The sequence below is a fragment of the Octopus sinensis genome, linkage group LG1, assembly GCF_006345805.1.
Source record: "Octopus sinensis linkage group LG1, ASM634580v1, whole genome shotgun sequence".
In the NCBI taxonomy this organism is placed as follows: domain Eukaryota; kingdom Metazoa; phylum Mollusca; class Cephalopoda; order Octopoda; family Octopodidae; genus Octopus; species Octopus sinensis.
This window is the reverse complement of record NC_042997.1, coordinates 106307481-106327265: the sequence shown is the minus strand read 5'-3', so window position 1 is coordinate 106327265 and position 19785 is coordinate 106307481. Positions and strand designations below refer to the sequence as shown.

General features: G+C 35.6%; 1 protein-coding gene across 5 annotated transcripts in view; it reads right to left on the bottom strand.

Annotated features, from left to right (window-relative positions):
* Window positions 1-19785, bottom strand: part of LOC115211160 (ankyrin repeat domain-containing protein SOWAHB) — a 161817-nt gene that overhangs the window by 62956 nt on the left and 79076 nt on the right. For 4 of the 5 annotated variants that reach the window (XM_036503464.1, XM_036503465.1, XM_029780094.2 and 1 more), the window contains one exon: window positions 4073-4162. In XM_036503464.1, coding sequence (XP_036359357.1) covers window positions 4073-4162 — 90 coding nt within the window. Of the gene's footprint in view, window positions 1-274; window positions 278-4072; window positions 4163-19785 lie in introns of all 5 variants that reach the window. The other variant, XM_036503466.1, reaches the window with a different exon arrangement.

Sequence of the window (19785 nt, the reverse complement as noted above, 5' to 3'; positions counted from 1 at the left end):
TTTATTATTATTATTTATGTCAGAAGAAACAATACTGCTAATAACTAATCTTTTTAATAAATCAAAATAGTTCGTAAGATAAGTACTTATCCATAACTTTCATTTATTTGTGTGCTCAATGTCCATTTTGCATATTAGCATGCAACTTTGGATGAGGACATATTTGAGGCAGGGATTTTTATGACTGAATGTTCTTCCTGCTGATGGACCTTATGTGACATTTTCTTTTTCAGCTTAGGGATTTTATTTTTATTCCACAGTTCTTCGAAAACACAAACTGACCACTCTTACTGTCAACAAGGAAAGGAAATATAATCACTGTTTTACTTGGCGATGCTGTAGAATGTCAATATTTGTGCACAAATGAACACACCATACATACATACATATATATTCATATATGTATATACAAGAGTTACAGAATGGAGTATGTAAGATCCGGGTTACATATGTTCTATAGTGGGCAGAATTGTTCGAAGCTAACTTTCTTCCTACACTTCAATTCCTGGCTCTTACATTATATATATATATATATATATATATATATATATATATTATAGACAAAATGAGATAACAAAGCCAAGGCTGTGAGGAGTTTTCAGGACATTTATAAGGAAAAAAGATATAGATATAGTCTTACAGCTGTTTCTGGGATATTAGGAATATCCCTTCATCAGAGACGATGTGAGATGATTAAACAGAGGTAAATATTTGAGTTTGAAGTAAGGAATTATTATGGAAAAGGAGGAGATAGGGAATATAGAGGGAAATAAGAGAATGGAAGTAGAAATAAAATATAAAATATTGTAGTTGCAAATATATATATCATCATCATCCTTTAACATCCATTTTCCATGCTGACATGGGTTGAACAGATAGATCTGAGCTGGCAAGTCAGAGAGCTGTGCCAGGTTCTAGTCTGATTTGGCTTTGTTTCTATGTCTGAATGCTCTTCCTAATGCCAACCATTTTATAGACTGTGCTGGGTGCTTTATACGTGATACACACACACTCATATGTGTGTCTGTATGCATGAGACATGCATAACCATATAGTTTTTTATTTCTTTATTGCCCACAAGGGGCTAAACATAGAGGGGACAAACAAGGACAGACAAAGGAATTAAGTTGATTACGTCAACCCCAGAGCATAACTGGTACTTAATTTATTGACCCCGAAAGGATGAAAGGCAAAGTTGACCTCGGCGGAATTTGAACTCAGAATGTGGCGGCAGACGAAATACCACTAAATATTACAGCAGCATGCTAACATTTCTGCCAGCTTGCCGCCTATATCCATATAGTTTCTGTTAAGTAAATTCACTTGCAAATTACTGGTAGGCCTGAAGCTATAGCAGAAGACACAATGGGTATGAACCCAGATCCATGCGGTTGCAATGCAAACTTATAACCACAGAAGCCGTGTCTGCTTCTGTAACATTAAACGGAGGGGTAATTCTTCTATGGGTAAGATGTTGGCCTTTCATAGATAACATTTTTCTGATAGAAGAAGAACTGAACTCAGTACTGCATGATTCCTTAGTGCTGCCATTGCTTACAGCACAAATTATTCCTCTTCCTACTCCTGCTGCCTGTTTATGGGTAAACAAACATGGCTGAGTATCCTGATGGATGCAGATGAGAGAGAAGAGTGAAGAGCAGGTGGTTTTAAATACAATGACATTATGAAAGCATGGGTAACAGAGATAAATAAATGCATGCTGCATCTTTATTTATTTAAAAAGTAACATATATATTTTGAAAATCAATTCAGGAAAATAAGTTCTGTTGTGAAAGCAAAAACGACTTTTTGAATGTTGAAATAAGATAAATTTGGTTTGCATTGCTTATCTCTAAACTCAGAACTTTATCTCATTATTTATTTATCACTTAGCAGTATTTTACTCTTATTTTTTTTTCTTTTTTAATCTGAGTAAGTCTTTCTATTGTTGTTATTGATGCAGCATTTGTTATTAATGTTGGTTTTTATATAAAGTAGTTAATTTAATGTTTACACAACTTATGTAAAAAGCTTTATTCTTCTCTGCTCTTCTTCAATACAAGCAGAAATACACAAACAACACATACATATGCACCTATAACATGTACATGCACAAACAGTATATACATATATACACATACATACACAAGTGCGTGAACTCTTCTGTGGTAGTTCAGATTCTAACATAAAGACTACAGTAATCTGTGTACTTAACATAATTTTCTCCATTGTCGTTGTTGGGTGGTTGGAACACAAAGCAAAGAAAGAAGCAGTGGTGGTGGTAGTGGCGACAGGTTTAGTTTAATAATGGTACCAATTTGAGAGAAGTGATAAACGGCTATATATGTGTCAGCAGATGTATCAGTACTAGCTCACAATTCCTGATGAATCAGCATTGAAAACAATAACTGCAGGCATGGCAGTAGTGCCACCACATCTGTAAGCTGAGGCCTACTAACTCCAGATATACCGATAACAACAGTGCATAATATACAGCAAATATAACAGCACATGGATCAACAGTTACATAGTTTGGAGCTCAGTCCGACTGCACAGCACCTTGTACAAGAGGTGTCTTCTACAATAGCCCTGGATTGACCAAAGTCTTGTGAGTGGATTTGGTAGATGGAAACTGAAAGAATCCCATTGTGTGCACTTCCATATAAGTGTGTCTATGTCTGTATCACCTTGTCTTGATGTCGCATGATTGTTGTAAATGAATACCATTTCCTTTCCAACCTTCTGTACAACTCATACAAGCAAAAAAACAGTAGACAGTAGGAGTGGCTGTGTGGTAAGTAGCTTGCTTACCAACTACATGGTTCCGGGTTCAATCCCACTGCATGGCACCTTGGGCAAGTGTCTTTTACTATAGCCTCGGGCCGACCAAAGTCTTGTAAGTGGATTTGGTGGAGGGAAACTCAAAGAAGCCAGTCGTATATATGTGTGTGTGTGTGTATATATATATATATATATATATATATATATATATGTATGTGTGTGTGTATGTGTTTGTGTGTTTGTCCCCCCAATAAGTCCTGGGGTCGATTTGCTTGACTAAAGGCGGTGCTCCAGCATGGCCACAGTCAAATGACTGAAACAAATAAAAGAGTAAAACAATGATGATAATATAACAAATTGAGAAGTGTCAACTGAGACACCAAATGTATCAGAAAATGACTTGCTGACTTGAAATATGCAAGCAGAGTCTACCACCTGTAGACTTGTATGTGTGAACAGTGATGCACTGGCTTCAGCTGATTCACCAGTCATATATGAAAAGGATCAAATTTGTTCAGTTTCGTATCGTATCAAATTTGTTCAGTTTTGTATCATATCACTTATTAATGACCTGTATGAGAACTGCATTTCATTATGCAACCATAATATATTACAAAGTACATTTAAAGCTTTTATAAGTCAATACTGTGTTCTACTGTGTTAGCAGTGCTATTAAATCATAGTGTTAAAGAGTATTGAAAAGATTGACATAAATACCCATGGGCATGATTTATATAGAAGAATATGAAAGGTTCCACAACATTTTGTGTTATTCAGGAATTTCATTAAAGTGAATATAACGAATTAGCCTGACAGCCATATTTCTCCAATGTAAAACAAGAGTGAGAATAGTTTACAAATATAGTCTGCACCAGCACGAAAAAGTAAAATGTGAAACATGATATTTTTCAGATAACTGAGGATTGTGGGAAAGTAAGCTGAGCTTGCTTGGATTGGCCTAACTTCATGATCCTTCATGATCCTGCATAAGAGCATGAGGTCAGCACACCAACATCTCATGCCCATACAGAGCTGGTCAACAAAGTTTTCCTCTGGGCTGCCATTCCATGCATATTCGTATCAGGGATGTTTATTGGAGTGTATCACAAATGAGTTATTATATAACTCTCCAATAATATTCCACAAAATGCATGCATTTCTCTCTCTCTCTCTCTCTCTCTCTCTCTAATATCGCAATTTCTCCACAAGGACTATTATGCAGCTATGTCTATGTTTTTAGTCCACATGCAATATTTCTCATTAAACATAATCAAAACAAAACAATACTTACTGTTTTTTGGTCCACGTTAACACCAGGCTTTCCACACAATAATTTAACAACATCTGGTTTGCCATGTTTTGCTGCCCAATGAAGTGCAGTCTGCAAAGAAAATTATTTCGATTTGTAAGCACAAACTAAATATAAGTCACATAATAGATTACTGTTATCATCAACATTGTTATTTATTATAAATAATTTTAAATATTAGAATAATTATAAATAATTTTAATTCATTGTTTGTGAGCATCTTATGTTGTGTTATCACTCTAGATGAATCATCACAGGAATGTTTCAATAAAACATGCAAAAAAAATATTTATAAAAAATACACAAAAATAAAATATCAGCAAAAGTATATATGTGAAATGAGTATGAGCAAAAGTTCAATTCTAGTAGAAGCTTACAACATCTACTCCAACTAGTGGAAATATATGGCAGTCCCATGTCATAGCTCCAAAAGAGAGCATGTCTGACCTGGCTAATTATCCAACAACGGCCCTCACTGCTATTATCTCAAGGGTTATTGGGATACTTCAGCCCTTTAACATTTAAACTGGCCCAGATAATCTATCTGTTTCATGTTCAAACTGGCCATGTCTAGCTTATCAAACCTACTCTGCAATATCATTATAAGATTAAACAATCACATCAATGAAATCTCAAAGCTGTGAGAAAATGCATGATTAATTCAAAACAAAGTAAATGAATAAGCACCCACTACACTCTTGGAGTGGTTGGCATTAGGAGGGTTATCCAATTGTAGAAACCATGCCAAATCAGATTGGAACCTGGTGCAGCTCCCCAGCTTACCAGGTTTCAGTCAAACCATCCAACCAATGCCTGCATGGAAAAAAGATGTTAAATGATGATGATGATGATGATTTGACAGAGTAATCTGAATGCTAAAGGGTTAATCAAGGGAGTCCAACAAAGTTGCGACCTACTAGAAATGGTAGCTAAATCCTCTTCAAATTACTGATTTAAATAAAGAAAGATACATTGAATAATGTAGTCCTTTATATACAGAAAAACCGGATGATCATGGCTGGAACAACTTTGATCATAGGTCAGCTCAACCAGAGCTGACCTGCAGGAGTAAACAACATCAACAATCGACTTTCTGATCTTTAATCCCTTTTCCTCATCAGTGCTACTTCCAAAGAGTCATAACTACTTTGAACTTGTTTCCCTATATCACACATCAGTAGTCTCTCACTCTTGACAACCTTCAGCAAAACTTTTAAACATGTCTGGTACATGCCACTTAAGTAATGTAACCTGCTAAAAAAAATAGACCACAAATTTATAGTCAAATTCACTAGAATTGATCCCCAGTGCATAGATGTTTGATAAGTTATTGAAATCCTTTTTGGAAAAAAGGAAATACAGCAACAAGGTTAAAAATAGACCAGCTGATATAAATTCTAAATATAAAGGAATAAAAAGAAAATATCAACTAACAAGCATTACCATTTCTGTTAGTAAACCACTTTTGTTAATAAATGGTACATGGAATAACTGGGAGAATTTTTAGCATGAGAACAATTACTGTAGCAATATGAAGGTGAGACAATGGAAAAAATGAATATTGCAAATTGTGGTGATAGCTGTATTATGATCAAGAAACAAGAAAAATTTTGAGATTTATCAGATTTTCAAATGTTAGGTTGCAATGACACTGTCATTGAAGAAAATAGATGTACAAAATGCAATCTCAAAAAAATTCTGTTTTATACAAACTATACAAATGTAAGACACTGAAGAGGTATTAGTGGTCAACAAAAGAAAAATTATGAGAATAATCCAAAACTCACAGGAAAGTTTGTAAGAGAATTCTTTAAGTTTAATTGCTATGAAAGAGCGAAGAATCTAACATTTTGGTGCCTTGTCCTTAATTAAAGACAGAGAGTGTATGTGTTGGTGGGTGTTATCATTTTGGTTATAAGCTAGCAGATAACACACATTCTATAATATTTTATACCCTTACATAAAAGGCAAAGCTATGAGACCTTACATTTCTTCTACAAACTTTCATAGGAAAAATTAGTATAAAATGTATCAGAAGCAAAAGTTACTTGCCGTAATTTGCTGCCAGAGGTAATAATCTCTAGTGTAATGTATGAAAGAGGGGAAAGGTAATGAAAAAAGTAGTGGGACCCATGAAAATTCATTTTGATGCACAAATTTATAGATCTTCCAAAGACTGATTCATTGTACTACTATAGGCACAAGCCCTGAAATTTGTGTGAGTGTGTGGGAGGGGGACAAGTTGATTACATCGACCCCCAGCACTTGGCTGGTACTTATTTCATGAACCCCAAAAGGATGGAAAGTAAAGTCAATCTCAGCAGAATTTGAATTCAGAATGTAGAGACAGATGAAATACTGCTAAGCATTTTGCCTGGCATGCTAACGATTCTGCCAGCTCGTTGCCTTAATAATAATCCTTTCTACTATAGGCACAAGATCTGGAATTTGCAGGAAGGAAGACAGTTAATTACACTGACCCTAGTACTCAACTGGTACTTAATTTATCGACCCTGAAAGGATGAAAGGCAAAGTTGACTCTGGTGGAATTTGAACTCAGAACATAGTGGCAAATGAAATACCACTAAATATTTCACCAGCTCGCTATCTTAATAACAATAATTATTTCTATTATAGGCACAAGGCCTGAAATTTTAGGAAAGGGGACAAGTCAATTACATTGACCCCAATGTTTCACTGGTACTTAATTTGTCAACTCTGAAATGATGAAAGGCAAAGTTGACTCTGGTGGAATTTGAACTCAGAACATAGTGGCAGATGAAATACCACTAAACATTTCACCAGCTCGCTACCTTAATAACGATAATAATAATAATTATTTCTATTATAGGCACAAGGCCTGACATTTTGGGAATGGGGACTAGTCAATTACATTGACCCCAATGTTTCATTGGTACTTAATTTATCGACCCCAAAAGGATGAAAGGCAAAGTTGACCTTGTAGCATTTTGTCCCGCATACTAACGGATAATAATAATAATTTCATCTGCCAAAGGCAACAGATGAAAGGACATTGCATGGATAAACAACAATTGACAGAAATGCATGTTGATGGGAGTTGTGGTGGTGAAGGGCCAGAAGATTTGTGCCTCTGTATTTTTGATTTCGAATAAAGCTAGTGTTGATTTAATGAGTCACCTTTCTAGCATCGATACATTAAATACCAGCAAAATAATGGATGTTGATTGATTTAATCAATCAAACCCATCTCTCTACAAAAAAAAAAGAAAAAAATAGCTGCATAAAAAAAAGAAAAAAAAAGGTAACATAAGCAAAAATTTACTTGATTTTTGCTGATTGTTTAGTTTAGTTTTCCTTGTTGCAGCAGCAGCTGCTCTTTTATATATTTATTATTCTTTTGTTTCCCCATCACCCATTGATTTGCAGTGTAATCTATCTCGTTAGCATGCAGCAACCAATTAACAAATAATATATGAGAAAACACTAGACTACCAGAACTGAACTGGTTGATGGTATTTTTATTTTATTTACCTTTTTTTTTCTCTTCCTTACTAACACAAATAGGCAGGCACACAGAAACATCAGTGTTTGTAAAACAGTAGAAAATACTCAACCTAGATGGTGGTGGTGGTGATGATGATGGCGATGGTGGTAGTGAAGGTGGAAGTGATGACAATGATGGAAATTACCTATCTTTAAAAACAGGAGTTTAAGTGCATGTGTGTATGTATGCACACATACAAATATGTTTCATTTGTGTGTTTATATATATATATGTATGTGCATACTCATACATAAAATTGGAAGGACATATAGATATTTGAATGTATTTATTTACACACACATACACATGCATGCACACAATTACAAATAATTACATAGACATACACATACTCCCATTCATGTCACCCACTTGCACATGCATACACCCACCCCTGCCCATAAACAAATCACAAAACTAATTGTTTTAAAAGGAAAAATTAAAAGGAAAATGAAGTGAGGAAAGAACATGAGGGAAGTGAAAAAGAAACAAAAACCAAAAAACACATGTATAAAAGTTTAAATACAGGGGAAGAGAGGAAGAGAGAGAGAGAGAGAGAGAGAGAGAGAGAGAGAGAGAGAGAGAGAGAGATTGTGTATGTGTGTGGGTGTGTGTAAGTGTGTGTAAAACGAAGATGAGTATAGACATGAAGCAAACACACTATGGTAGGTCTTTTCAACAACGGGACCCTCATTCCACTATCACCATTCCCGTATTGCTACCACATCTCTGAGTTCTTTCACTGCAACACCACTGACATTACTTCACACAATATTCAAATATAAATATTAAAGGAAAAAGAAAAGAGCAAATGAGATGGTCGCTAATCTTACTAGAGATAACAAATGAATTGATCTGAAATCTCAACTTATTCTCTTCTCTTTTCTCTTATACTTGTTTCAGTCACTTGACTGCGGCCATGCTGGAGCACCGCCTTTAATCAAGCAACTCGACCCCGGGACTTATTCTTTTGTAAGCCCAGTACTTATTCTATCGGTCTCTTTTGCTGAACCGCTAAGTAACAGAGACATAAACACACCAGCATCGGTTGTCAAGCAATGCTAGGGGGACAAACACAGACACACAAACACACACATGTATATATATACATATATACGACGGGCTTCTTTCAGTTTCCGTCTACCAAATCCACTCACAAGGCTTTGGTCGACCCGAGGCTATAGTAGAAGACACTTGCCCAAGGTGCCACGCAGTGGGACTGAACCCGGAACCATGTAGTTGGTAAACAAGCTACTTACCACACAGCCACTCCTACGCCTTATCTTCTCAAAAAGCATAGATATTTTGGATAATATAATCCGAGATACACAGTGTGAAAATATGATGGGATGACCTGCTCACTACTGGTTGGAATGCTTAAAACCATAGTAAGACCTAATCAGGCTTCACTTAGGGGCTAAACAACACTCTTGCCATTGAGCTGGTACTTCATCCTTCATGCAGTAAATATTAGTTTCAAATTTTGGCACATGGTCAGTGATTTCAAGGGAGGGGATAAGACGATTTCATCAACCTCAATATTCAACTGGCACTTATATTATCAACCCTGAAGGGATGAAAGGGAAAATCAAACTCAGTAGAATTTGAACACAGAATGTAAAGATGGACAAGATGACACTAAGCATTTTGTCCAGCATGCTAACGATTCTGCCAGCTCGCCATCTTACATCCATTGACTAGCAACCCTTTTGATCCCATCGCACTGGAGACTAATTCTATTATACAAACTTCTTGTTTTAAAATCAACTAAATTCAAATAACCCATCAAAATTCTATGTTAATTTATGTTCCAGCTACCAACTTAAAAGAAAGAAAATTATTTTAAAAGATTATTCATTATTTTCAAAATTAATTGAAATAAAGGTAATGTGTATCAACATAATTTGGTAACAAAAGGGTTAGCTTTGTGTTAAGTTTTGTCTCATTGTTCTTGGATTGCTTCTTTATTGTTGGAATAGATTGACAGAATTACTGTGGTAAAAGTTGATAAACCTTGTTCTGAAATCTGAAATGTTCAAAATTCCATGAGAGGTGTCACAAATGAAATGTTCTAGAAAGAGCTTGGAAACTTTCCTGGGAATATACAGCTGTTATAAGCCACATGTTGAACTGCCAGCCGTTGGTAGTAACTTCACCCAAGCCAAGTTGGGCAAAAGTGAATTTGTTTTAGTGCAAAGCGAAACACGACAAAACTGATATTTGGTGCAAAGCAAAACACGGCAAAACTGAAATTATTACATGAGCAAAAGTGGACAAGCACCAAATTTATATGCAACAACCATCATGACCTTTTATAATAATTACTGAGCTGGCAGAAACTTTAGAATGTGGGACAAAATGCTTGGCAGCATTTCTTCCGGCTTTATGTTCTGAGTTCAAATACTGCAGAGGTTAACTTTGCCTTTCATCCTTTCAGGGTTGATAAAATAAGTACCATGTAAGCATTGGGGTTAATGTAACCAACTTCCCCCTCCCCACAAAATTGCTGACCCTGTGCCAAAAGTAAGAAGAGATTATAGGCTATATTGCAAAATATCAACAAATAGTATATACAAATTCAGGTCCCATCACCCAAATGCCCCATTTTATAGATGAAATATATTGGGTTGAGGAATAATTCATGAGTATTTTTTTCAAATTTAAAAATGAACGCAGAAATAAAATACATTGGCAAAATGTTTTATGTTATTTAAAAAGGAATTTTTTGCTCTACAAGATAGTGTGTTTTGATTGTTTAATTTTATTGATTTTTGTGTATTTTCAGATCATTAAAATGGAATGTCAAGTGGACAAAACTAGATATTTTTGATACCATTTGCTTTTTGCATTTAATCGAGGTGTTTAGCTGCTCGTGAGATTTGCGCTGTGTATGGAGAAGGAGCAAAGCCTCAAAGTACCACCTGCCACTGGTTTTTGTGCTTCAAAAATGGGAATTTTGACCTCAAGGATGGATTACACACCGATCGACCAATTGAGTTTGATGAAGAGAGCAATTGAATCAACTTCTTCATGAAAATCCATGTCAAACAACCAGAGAATTGGTGGAGTAGATGAACTGTGATTAAGAAACTGTGGCGAACTACCTTCACTCAATAAATTTGAAAAAAAAAACGCTCGTGAATTATTCCTCAACCCAATACAATCATTTTGAAATCTAGAACATTTCCAGTCCAAAGCATTTCAGATTAAAGATTAGCATTTGTATTTGAAGTCATTGTCCTGCCCCGCTACTACACACAGTTTCTTAATAGGTTAGTCATGAAAAGATGAACTGTACCCATGATCTTTACAGACAAGTGAAACTCTTGCAGCTTGAATAACTGTCATTATTGTCTACAGAAAAAAATGTCAGTAGATTGGAAGACTGAAATTTAATTTAGAATGTTTGGAAGTAGAAAAAATAGAAAAAAAATAGGTACCATTAAAGGCACCCAAGAGCAAGGTGGTGGTAATAAACTGGGTGCTACATTAGGATAACTTCTTTAAAAATAAAAAAAACCCTCAAAAACCACATGAAAATCTATATAGGCATCAACATAGCCGTACGGTTTAGAAGCTTGCTTTGCAACATGCTTTTAGGTTTGATCCCATTGTGTGACATCTTGATAAGAGCACAGTGTTCTTCAATTATAACTATGGGTTGACATACTTTGTGAACAGAACTTTCTTATTAGATGGTTATAGCACTTTCTCCCTTTGACTATGAAATATGGTCAACAAACAACTTATACTATTATAACTACTACTGCTACTATTATTTGAAACTTTAGATCTAAATAATTAGTTGTGGACATAAGATATAGGAAGAGGGTGCTGTCGAAAGGTGTGCATGCCACACCTTGAAAAAGGCAGTGCTGGTGTTTTGATTTCAATAAGGTTTTTCATGTAGTATGGCATCATTTCAAATACTTCTATTTCTTCAAACATTTCTTTTCATTAGTTCTGAGTATCTTGATTGTTATCAGAGAATAACTGGTACTTAAAATGGCCATGTTAAAGAGAGCACTCAGTTAAGGTTAAGAAATAAAATAAATTGAAAATATATTTAACTCTCTCTCCCTCTCATATATATATATATATATATATATATTATATATATATATATATATATATATATTCAGGACACCATAATAGATTGTTAGCTCCTACATGCATTTTTTCTCTCCTTGTTTTTTTTCTGTGTATCTTTCTGTCGAAGAGCGTAGGCTCGAAACGTAAGAGACTTTTTCTATTCCTGAGCGCTATACTAATACATTTGTTTGTTTGTACTGCCTTCGTCTTTTGTTTATTTTCGTAAACTTTCCCTTTAGATATATATATATATATATATATATATAAATTATGCGACATAGAATTCAACTATAAGTGGCCTATACTCCATGTTGGAGGGTTAAAGGCATAAAGAATAAAGAAGAAGATATATATATATATATATATATATATATATATTTGTATGTCGTGCTGGTTTAGTGTAAATAAATAGCAAATGCACTTTTTGAACCAGTTTTAATTTCTGGATAAAACAACTTCAGTTAGTTCAAAGAAGATCTAGGAAAACTTAATTTAGTGAGGTTCCCAAGAAAAGAAAGAATGAAAAGCTAAATCAGTCTTGTGCTCACTCATATCCAAGAGGAACACTTCCTTCCCTTCTTTTTGAAAAAGAGATCTGATTATGAATCCTTTAATCTTAAAATAAATGTAAAAAGAAAAAAAATATGTAAGAAATGGTAATTTTCTTATTTATTTAGAGAACCTATTGTCAATTATATAAATTTCATTTCTGATTAATATGTAATAAAAAAAAAAAAAAAAAAGTGACACTGGCATGAGTATTGTTATGAAGTGAGCAAGTTTTCAAACTCTTCATTGAAGGTTGGAATTAGCAGCAGCTGGGGAGCTGAAGTTGGCTTCAGAAAGAAAGTAAGGGAAGAATAAGGGAACTGGTATTAACAGTTAAGTGAAAATGTGAGTAGACAGGAGACTATGTCATGAACTGTTCTCTTGCTACATAAATAATCAATTTAAATAAATAATCAGAATGATGTCTGAAATTTAAAAAGGGGAAAGAAAAAGAACATGATGAAGCCAGGATGATAAAGCTCCCTCTTGCCTCTAACAATGGATGTTGTATGAATAAAATATCTAACTTAACCCAACTGCTGCCATTTTAACACAACTTTTGACTTGTCCTGTTCACTAGTTTTTCTCTATATATGGACACGTTAAATTAGATTTCATTTTACAACTACAACTATTCTCAAGTATTAAGATGTCTGTACCTTTGGATTTATTGCAACTAAAGGGTCCACCCATTGCCAAATAGGGAGTGAGGGCAATGATGAAAGAAAGTCCAAAATAATAAAAAGAAAAGCAACATTAATGTAAGTTAATATTTATAAATATAACTGAATTAAAAATATTAAAAAAAAAAAGTTGTGAAGAAATTCAAATGAGTATTATTTATTACAGAGGTGGGAGGTTGGAAAACAAAACAAACCCCTGCAAAGTAGGAAACACCTTACATTTAGCCATTTACCATGTCAGTTGGGTATAATGAGGTGTTGTAGTGATGGACATCCAACTAACAATAGGAAAGAAGTGGGAGAAGACACCTTTCAGAAGATCTCAAAAGCCTTTGTGAATTACTCAGGCTTATGACATGCAGTCATGTGTGTATATGTGTGTGTGTGTGTATATATATATATATATATATAAGTAACCTTTCATATCTACATCAATTTGCATCAGTAAATTCAAATTATGAAGAATCAAAATTAGAAATCTTTTGGAAATTACTCCAATTAAAGGATGAATCCACATTCAACCCTTTTTATAATATATATATATATATCAACCATAACAATAACTAAATTTCCCAAACAAAAATAAGAGTAATACTTTTTAAGTCTATGCCTACCACATTGCTTATCACTTTGCTGCCATCAGAAATGAGGGTTGTCCTTGAATGAAAAGACTTGGTTGAGAGACAATCTTTCAGAAGTCTGAAAGCATTGTTATAGATAGCCAAATAGACAGAGAAGTAAAGAAAAGAATGGAGTGTGAGTTTACTACAGCAAAAGAAAGCCATGGTAGGTATAACTGTTGTGGTATCAATTTATTAAACAAAGAAAAGGCAACTCAAGCATCTCATTCAATGGAGAGTCTATGCAAATGATGGCATGTTGCTCACCACATTACAAACCAGACAAGAAAATGGTAATCCAGCATGCTAGGTCTGTGGCTGGTGTGTAGATCAATTGCTTACCCATTCTCTAACCATTTTGAAATGAAGCTGAACAATATAGCAATACCAAACAAAACTGGTACTGTCATGTCCTAGACCTGTGTGGGGTACAATAAGGGTAACAACTACTATTATTTAAATGAGGTCCAAAAAGAATAAGAGTATTATTTAAAATACTGTGGAAAAAAGGGTCTAAATCTCAACAATTATAAAATAATTTTGAAGAGATTGTTCATTTTTGCCATCATAGCAGAAAATAAAAAGCTAATAGTGAACCAGATTAATGACTTCAGTCATTAGCACGAAAGGAAAAATTCAAAAAGGCGAAAGACAAAACTAAATATTGGAAGGCTATTAGTGCCTTTATTCTATTTTTAACTGACCCTTCACTATCTGCTGTAGCGGTGGTGGCGGCGACGACAACAACAACAACACTACTACTACTACTACTACTACTACTACTACTACTACTAATAATAATAATAATAACAATGGTTTCAAATTTTGCCACAAGGGCAGCAATTTTGGGGGAGGGGACGAATCGATTACATTGTCCCCAGTGTTCAACTAGTACTTATTTTATCGACCCTGAAGGGATGACAGGCAAAGTTGACCTCGATGGAATTTGAGCTCAGAATGTGGAGACAGATGAACTGCTTTAAGCATTTTGTCGAGCATGCTTACAATCTCTGCCACCCCATTATAATAATAATGATGATGATGATGATGACAATGACTACGATGATACACTAACCTGTCAAAGACGGTGTATGAATTTCAGCTTTTGCCAAACAACCTACACAAATGGTTTGATTACAGTGATCAAATGCATGTGCTGTACATTAGTTCCTTCCATCTATCAAATTGATATTGCCTGAAGAAGTGCACAGTGTAGCACAAACCATGTGTTGAAGTGATTGCAGAGCAATGTGAGATGAAGTAATTTGCTCAAGAACGCAATGCACCACCCAGTGTAGGAACTGAAATCATGATCTCACAATCATGAATACATCATCCTAACCATTAGACCATGCTTCCTAAGAACAATGATGATGATAATAATCCTTTCTATTTTAGTTACAAGGCCTGAAATTATGGGGTAAGAAGTAAGTTGGTAACATCAATGCCAGTACTCTACTGGTATTTATTTATCAACACAGAAAGGATGAAAGGCAAAATTGACTTTGGTGAAATTTGAACTCAGAACACCAAAGAGATGCAAAAAATGCCACGAAGCATTTTGTCCAATGTGGTAACAATTCTGCCAGCCGGACTGGCTGCTTTTATCATGTCACCAGTACAATTGAGGTCACCATGCACTTTGCAGGACTACAAGGCCTGGGGCAGGTCAGCTTCATGACAGGATGAAGGGATTACTATGACAGAGTGGGGCAGAGAAGGTTCCTGCAGATGGATCTGCAGGACAACAAACTGGGAACAATGAATTAGATAAAGACACTGAAATCAGAGAAATGAGACCAGGGCAATCTCTATAAATATTTAGTAGTAAATCATCTCCCATCTCCTTATAAATCAACACTATATTAATTCCTCTTGCATTTGTACAGCTCATTCACAATTTGCACCAGGTTCTCACCACTGATTCGGATGACCATGAAGACTAGGCTTAGCAAACAGATAGGTGCTCTACCATGAGGAACTTCCAGTAGCCAACCTGTTTTTGTTTTGTTTTTTAGACTGGGGCCCATACTTCTGCATCTTTTACTGGTTTTATTTTCCTAAACAGTTTCCATCCCATCCTTCTTTATGCTCTATTGCCTCCTCAACACTATCTCAAGATGACGGAAAACAACTGCTGCTTGGTAACTCTGGCCAGTTCAGTGCTTGAGGAGGGTATACTTTGTCCTTTTACTGCTCTACCTCATCAGCCACTGGCATGAGTAGCACTGAGGACAACATAATTCTACTTGACTTTGCTTCTACTCTAGTTATTCTCAGAGCTGTGATTAGTGAGGCCCTGGAAACATTATTAGCAGCAACTATGGTTTTCATAGTTTACCTCACCATAGTGAGTTACACCATGGTTCCTCTGTTTTGTGGAAGAAGTAGGAAGAAAGAGTGAGAGAAAGTTGTGGTGAAAGAGTACAGCAGGGTTCACAACCCCCGCCCTGCCAGAGCCTCATGGAGCTTAGGTGTTTTTGCTCAATAAACACTCACAATGCCTGGTCTGGGAATCGAAACCATGTTCTTACAACCACGAGTCCGCTGCTCTAACCACTGGGTTATTGCGCCTCCATACTGCTGTTTTTTTTTTCTAGTTTCAGCTCAGAGCTGCGGCCATGTTGATGTACCACTGTCTGTTGCTACCCTCTCAATTTTTCTGTCCTTCTGGGCAGAAAGCCCTTAAGAGGCCTTTACTACTAAACATGTAACAACTAGGCCTTATGTCCTGCTCCACCAGTCAAATTTACTGCCTCTTTACTTCCTTAATGAGATACAGTGTCGCAGGAGTATTGTGGTCAAGATCTAAAGGTCTATGCAGATCATACCCAATATGTTACTGTAGGTCAACTCCATGTTCACAGCAGTCGCAACTGGACCAGACCAACGCATCAAATAAAAGAAAAGATACTAAATGCAATTTTACAATCCATGATGTTGATGATAGCAGACATATTCTTGTGATAAAGTGCAGAAATAAAGAAGAAAATATATCATAGTAGCGCTGTCATAGAAGTCGTCAGAAGTAATGTAATCTAATAGATAAATTTTAGCATAGATTTATACAGTGAGTGCAATAGAAATAGAAGCTTTTAGTGGGCGGAGACCCAAGTATGGTCTTGATTTCAAATTGTGGCCATTTCAGTTCAGTTGTATCAGTGCTAATGCTCAGTAGAGAAACATGGACATGACAAAATCTCGCTTCTTTCTTTATAAATCTGAGACTTAGTAAAAAAGAAACATGTCAAAATATCATCAGTGCTGCATCATATGGTACATGACAGACAGAGGGGCTTTCAGAAATTTATAAATAGTCAGAGGTCCTTACCAGAAGAGGTCGTTTACCACTATCAATCAATACAGAATAGAGTCAATCATGGAAGTTGGACAGTGTCTCTCAACAAGTGGTAGTTGTGACAGGGATAGCATTACTAATAGTGGCAGTAGTGGTGGTGATAGTAGTGATAGAGATGTAGTTGTGGTGGTAGGGAGAGTGATACTAGTGATAGAGAAGTGATAGTGATGGTGATAATAGTAGTGATAGATGGATAGTGCTGGTGGTGATGATGATGATAATAGTAATAGAGAAATGGCTATTGTAATGAGTGAGATAATGGTGTTAGTGATAGTAGTAGTGGTCGTAAGGAAGCAGTGGTGGCAGTGACTGCTATAGTGATGGTGGTAATGACAAAGGTAATAGTGTTAATGATGGCAAAAACAACAGTGAGAGTGACTGTTGTGGCAACAAAAGATCTATCATAGCAGCAATGATGACAGTAGTAGTAGTGATGATGGTGGTGGTGGATGTGTTAGTAGTAATAGTGATGGTGGTGGAGGTGTTAGGAGCAGCAGTAATAGTAGTGATGGTGGTGGAGGTGTTAGTAGCAGTAGTAATAGTGATGGTGGTGGAGGTAGTAGTAGAAGTAGTGATGGTGGTGGAAGAGGTAGTAATAGTGATGGAGGTAGTAGTAGTAGTGATGGGGGTGGTGGATGTGTTAGTAGTAATAGTGATGGTGGTGGAGGTGTTAGCAGCAGTAGTAGTGTTGATGGTGGTGGAAGAGGTAGTAGCAGTAGTAGTAGTGATGGTGGTGTTAGTTGTAGTAGTAGTGGTGATGGTGGCAGTAGTAGTAGTGATGATGGTGGTGATGGAGGCAGTAGTAGTTACAAAGGTGCACAGAGGTGACAGGGACGGTGGTGAATGAATTGATGATAGTGGCAATGATAGTGATGGTGAAGGTGATGTAATAGGAGTGGTGGTGGAGAAGTTAACTATATCAGAAACAAAGAAATACTTCTATATGTAAAGAGCAGTCTTGTGTTAGTTAATGAACAGTAGTTTATTGATCTCAAGGCTTGATGAGCTAGTAGTGACTCAGAGAGTACTTCCCAAAGTACATTGATAACAAAGCCAGAGGTCAAGTGAACCATTTAGGTGCACTGGTCCTCATATGGTCAACAGATATAAACATTGGGTGAACTTTCCAATTAGAAAGTATTGGGTTGTCAAGAAAGTAATTTCGGCTTTTTAGTGTGAAATAAAAGTATTTTTTTTATTTTCATACAAAGAATGAACTTTAATCAATTATATATTTTCCATTTTGTTTGATGACCTTTTGCCATCTTTCAGGCAACTTCACGATTCTGTGCTCATAAAACTTCCGGTCCTTATCAGCCAAAAACTGAAGCTAGTGTGATTTCAGGTCGCCACCATCATTATTGAAAGTTTTACTGTTCAAAGAATTTTGCAAACTTTGAAATAAATGGTAATCTGATAGTGCAAGGTCAGGGTTATACGGAGGATATGACATCACTTCCCAACCAAGCTCCAATAATATTTTATGAGTCAGTAAAGACATGTGATCTAGCGCTGTCATGGTGGAACACGATTCCTTTATGATTTGCCAATTCTGGCTGTCTTTCTTTGATTGCTTCCACCAGTTTCATTAGTTGTTGACAGTAAATATCTGAATTGATCATTTAGTTCCTTGGAAGCAGCTCAAAGTACACAACACCTTTGTAATCCCACCAAATTGACAGCATGACCTTTTTTTGATGTAATTCGGCTTTTGATGTGGTTTGTACTGGTTCATTATGCTTGAACCATGATTGTTTTCGATTGGTGTTAATCCATTTTTCATCACCAATGATGATTCGATTAAAAAAAAAAAGGTGGATTTCATTGCATTTGAGATGCATATTGCAAATTGATTCGTTGTATTAAGTGAATCTCTTTCAATTTATGTGGAATCCAAATATTGAGCTTCTTAAGTCCAAGACATTTAAGTGATTTTCAGTTGTTGTGCATGATACATTTAATCTTTCTACAATCTCAGATTCAATTATGGCCTTGCTTCAATCATCATCAACTTCAGTAGGTCAACCAGAACGTTGGTCATCTTTGAGTGAAATATCTCCAGAACAGCATTTTAAAACCAATTCTGACATGTGTTCTGTTAAGCAATCAACACCATAAACTTTACATATCTCTTTGTGAGCCTCAGCAGCTTTCTGGCCTTTACAGAAATAAAAAGGCAAAATATGGCAGAAATGTTCATTTTTTTAACTCCATGTTAAAATTGACACTGAACTATCAGCTGTAAACAAAATTACATGCAATTTGCTTTTAAAGTAAGCTAAAAGTAATGGCTATCAAATGTCAAAATGTAAAAAATCATAACATTGACAAAAGTCATTCAAAATAATCATAACTCTATTTGCAAAAAACAAAATTACTTTCTTGACAACCCAATACAACAGAAACACTGAAACTGGTTTTGTTTATGTTCCCATAAATACGTTGTGGAATCAAAAATTTATGTACTGTCATCGAAAAATTTTAACTGGAAAAATGCAGAATTATCGGAGTTATGAGAATTGAAAGTGTACATGCATCAAGAAAGTGCAATAATATGGTTTAGCAGTTGAAAACTGTGAATTGATTGCTTCACTAAAAACTAACAACTGTAAGTGCAGGTGCTATGGGTTATTTCCCTTGAGTGTTTAAAAAAATTATTTATATGAGGTAGATATAAATATCCCTTCCAGGGGCTGTATTATCGATTTTTTCAACAATCTAAGTATATCACAAGGTTTCCAGATATGAGTTCTACTCATGTGTCAAGTTTCATCAAAATCAATAAAATGATGTAGGAGGAGTTAGCTAACAATGCCACAAACAAACACACCGATTTTCCACATATGTAGTAGATATATATATAAGTGCTT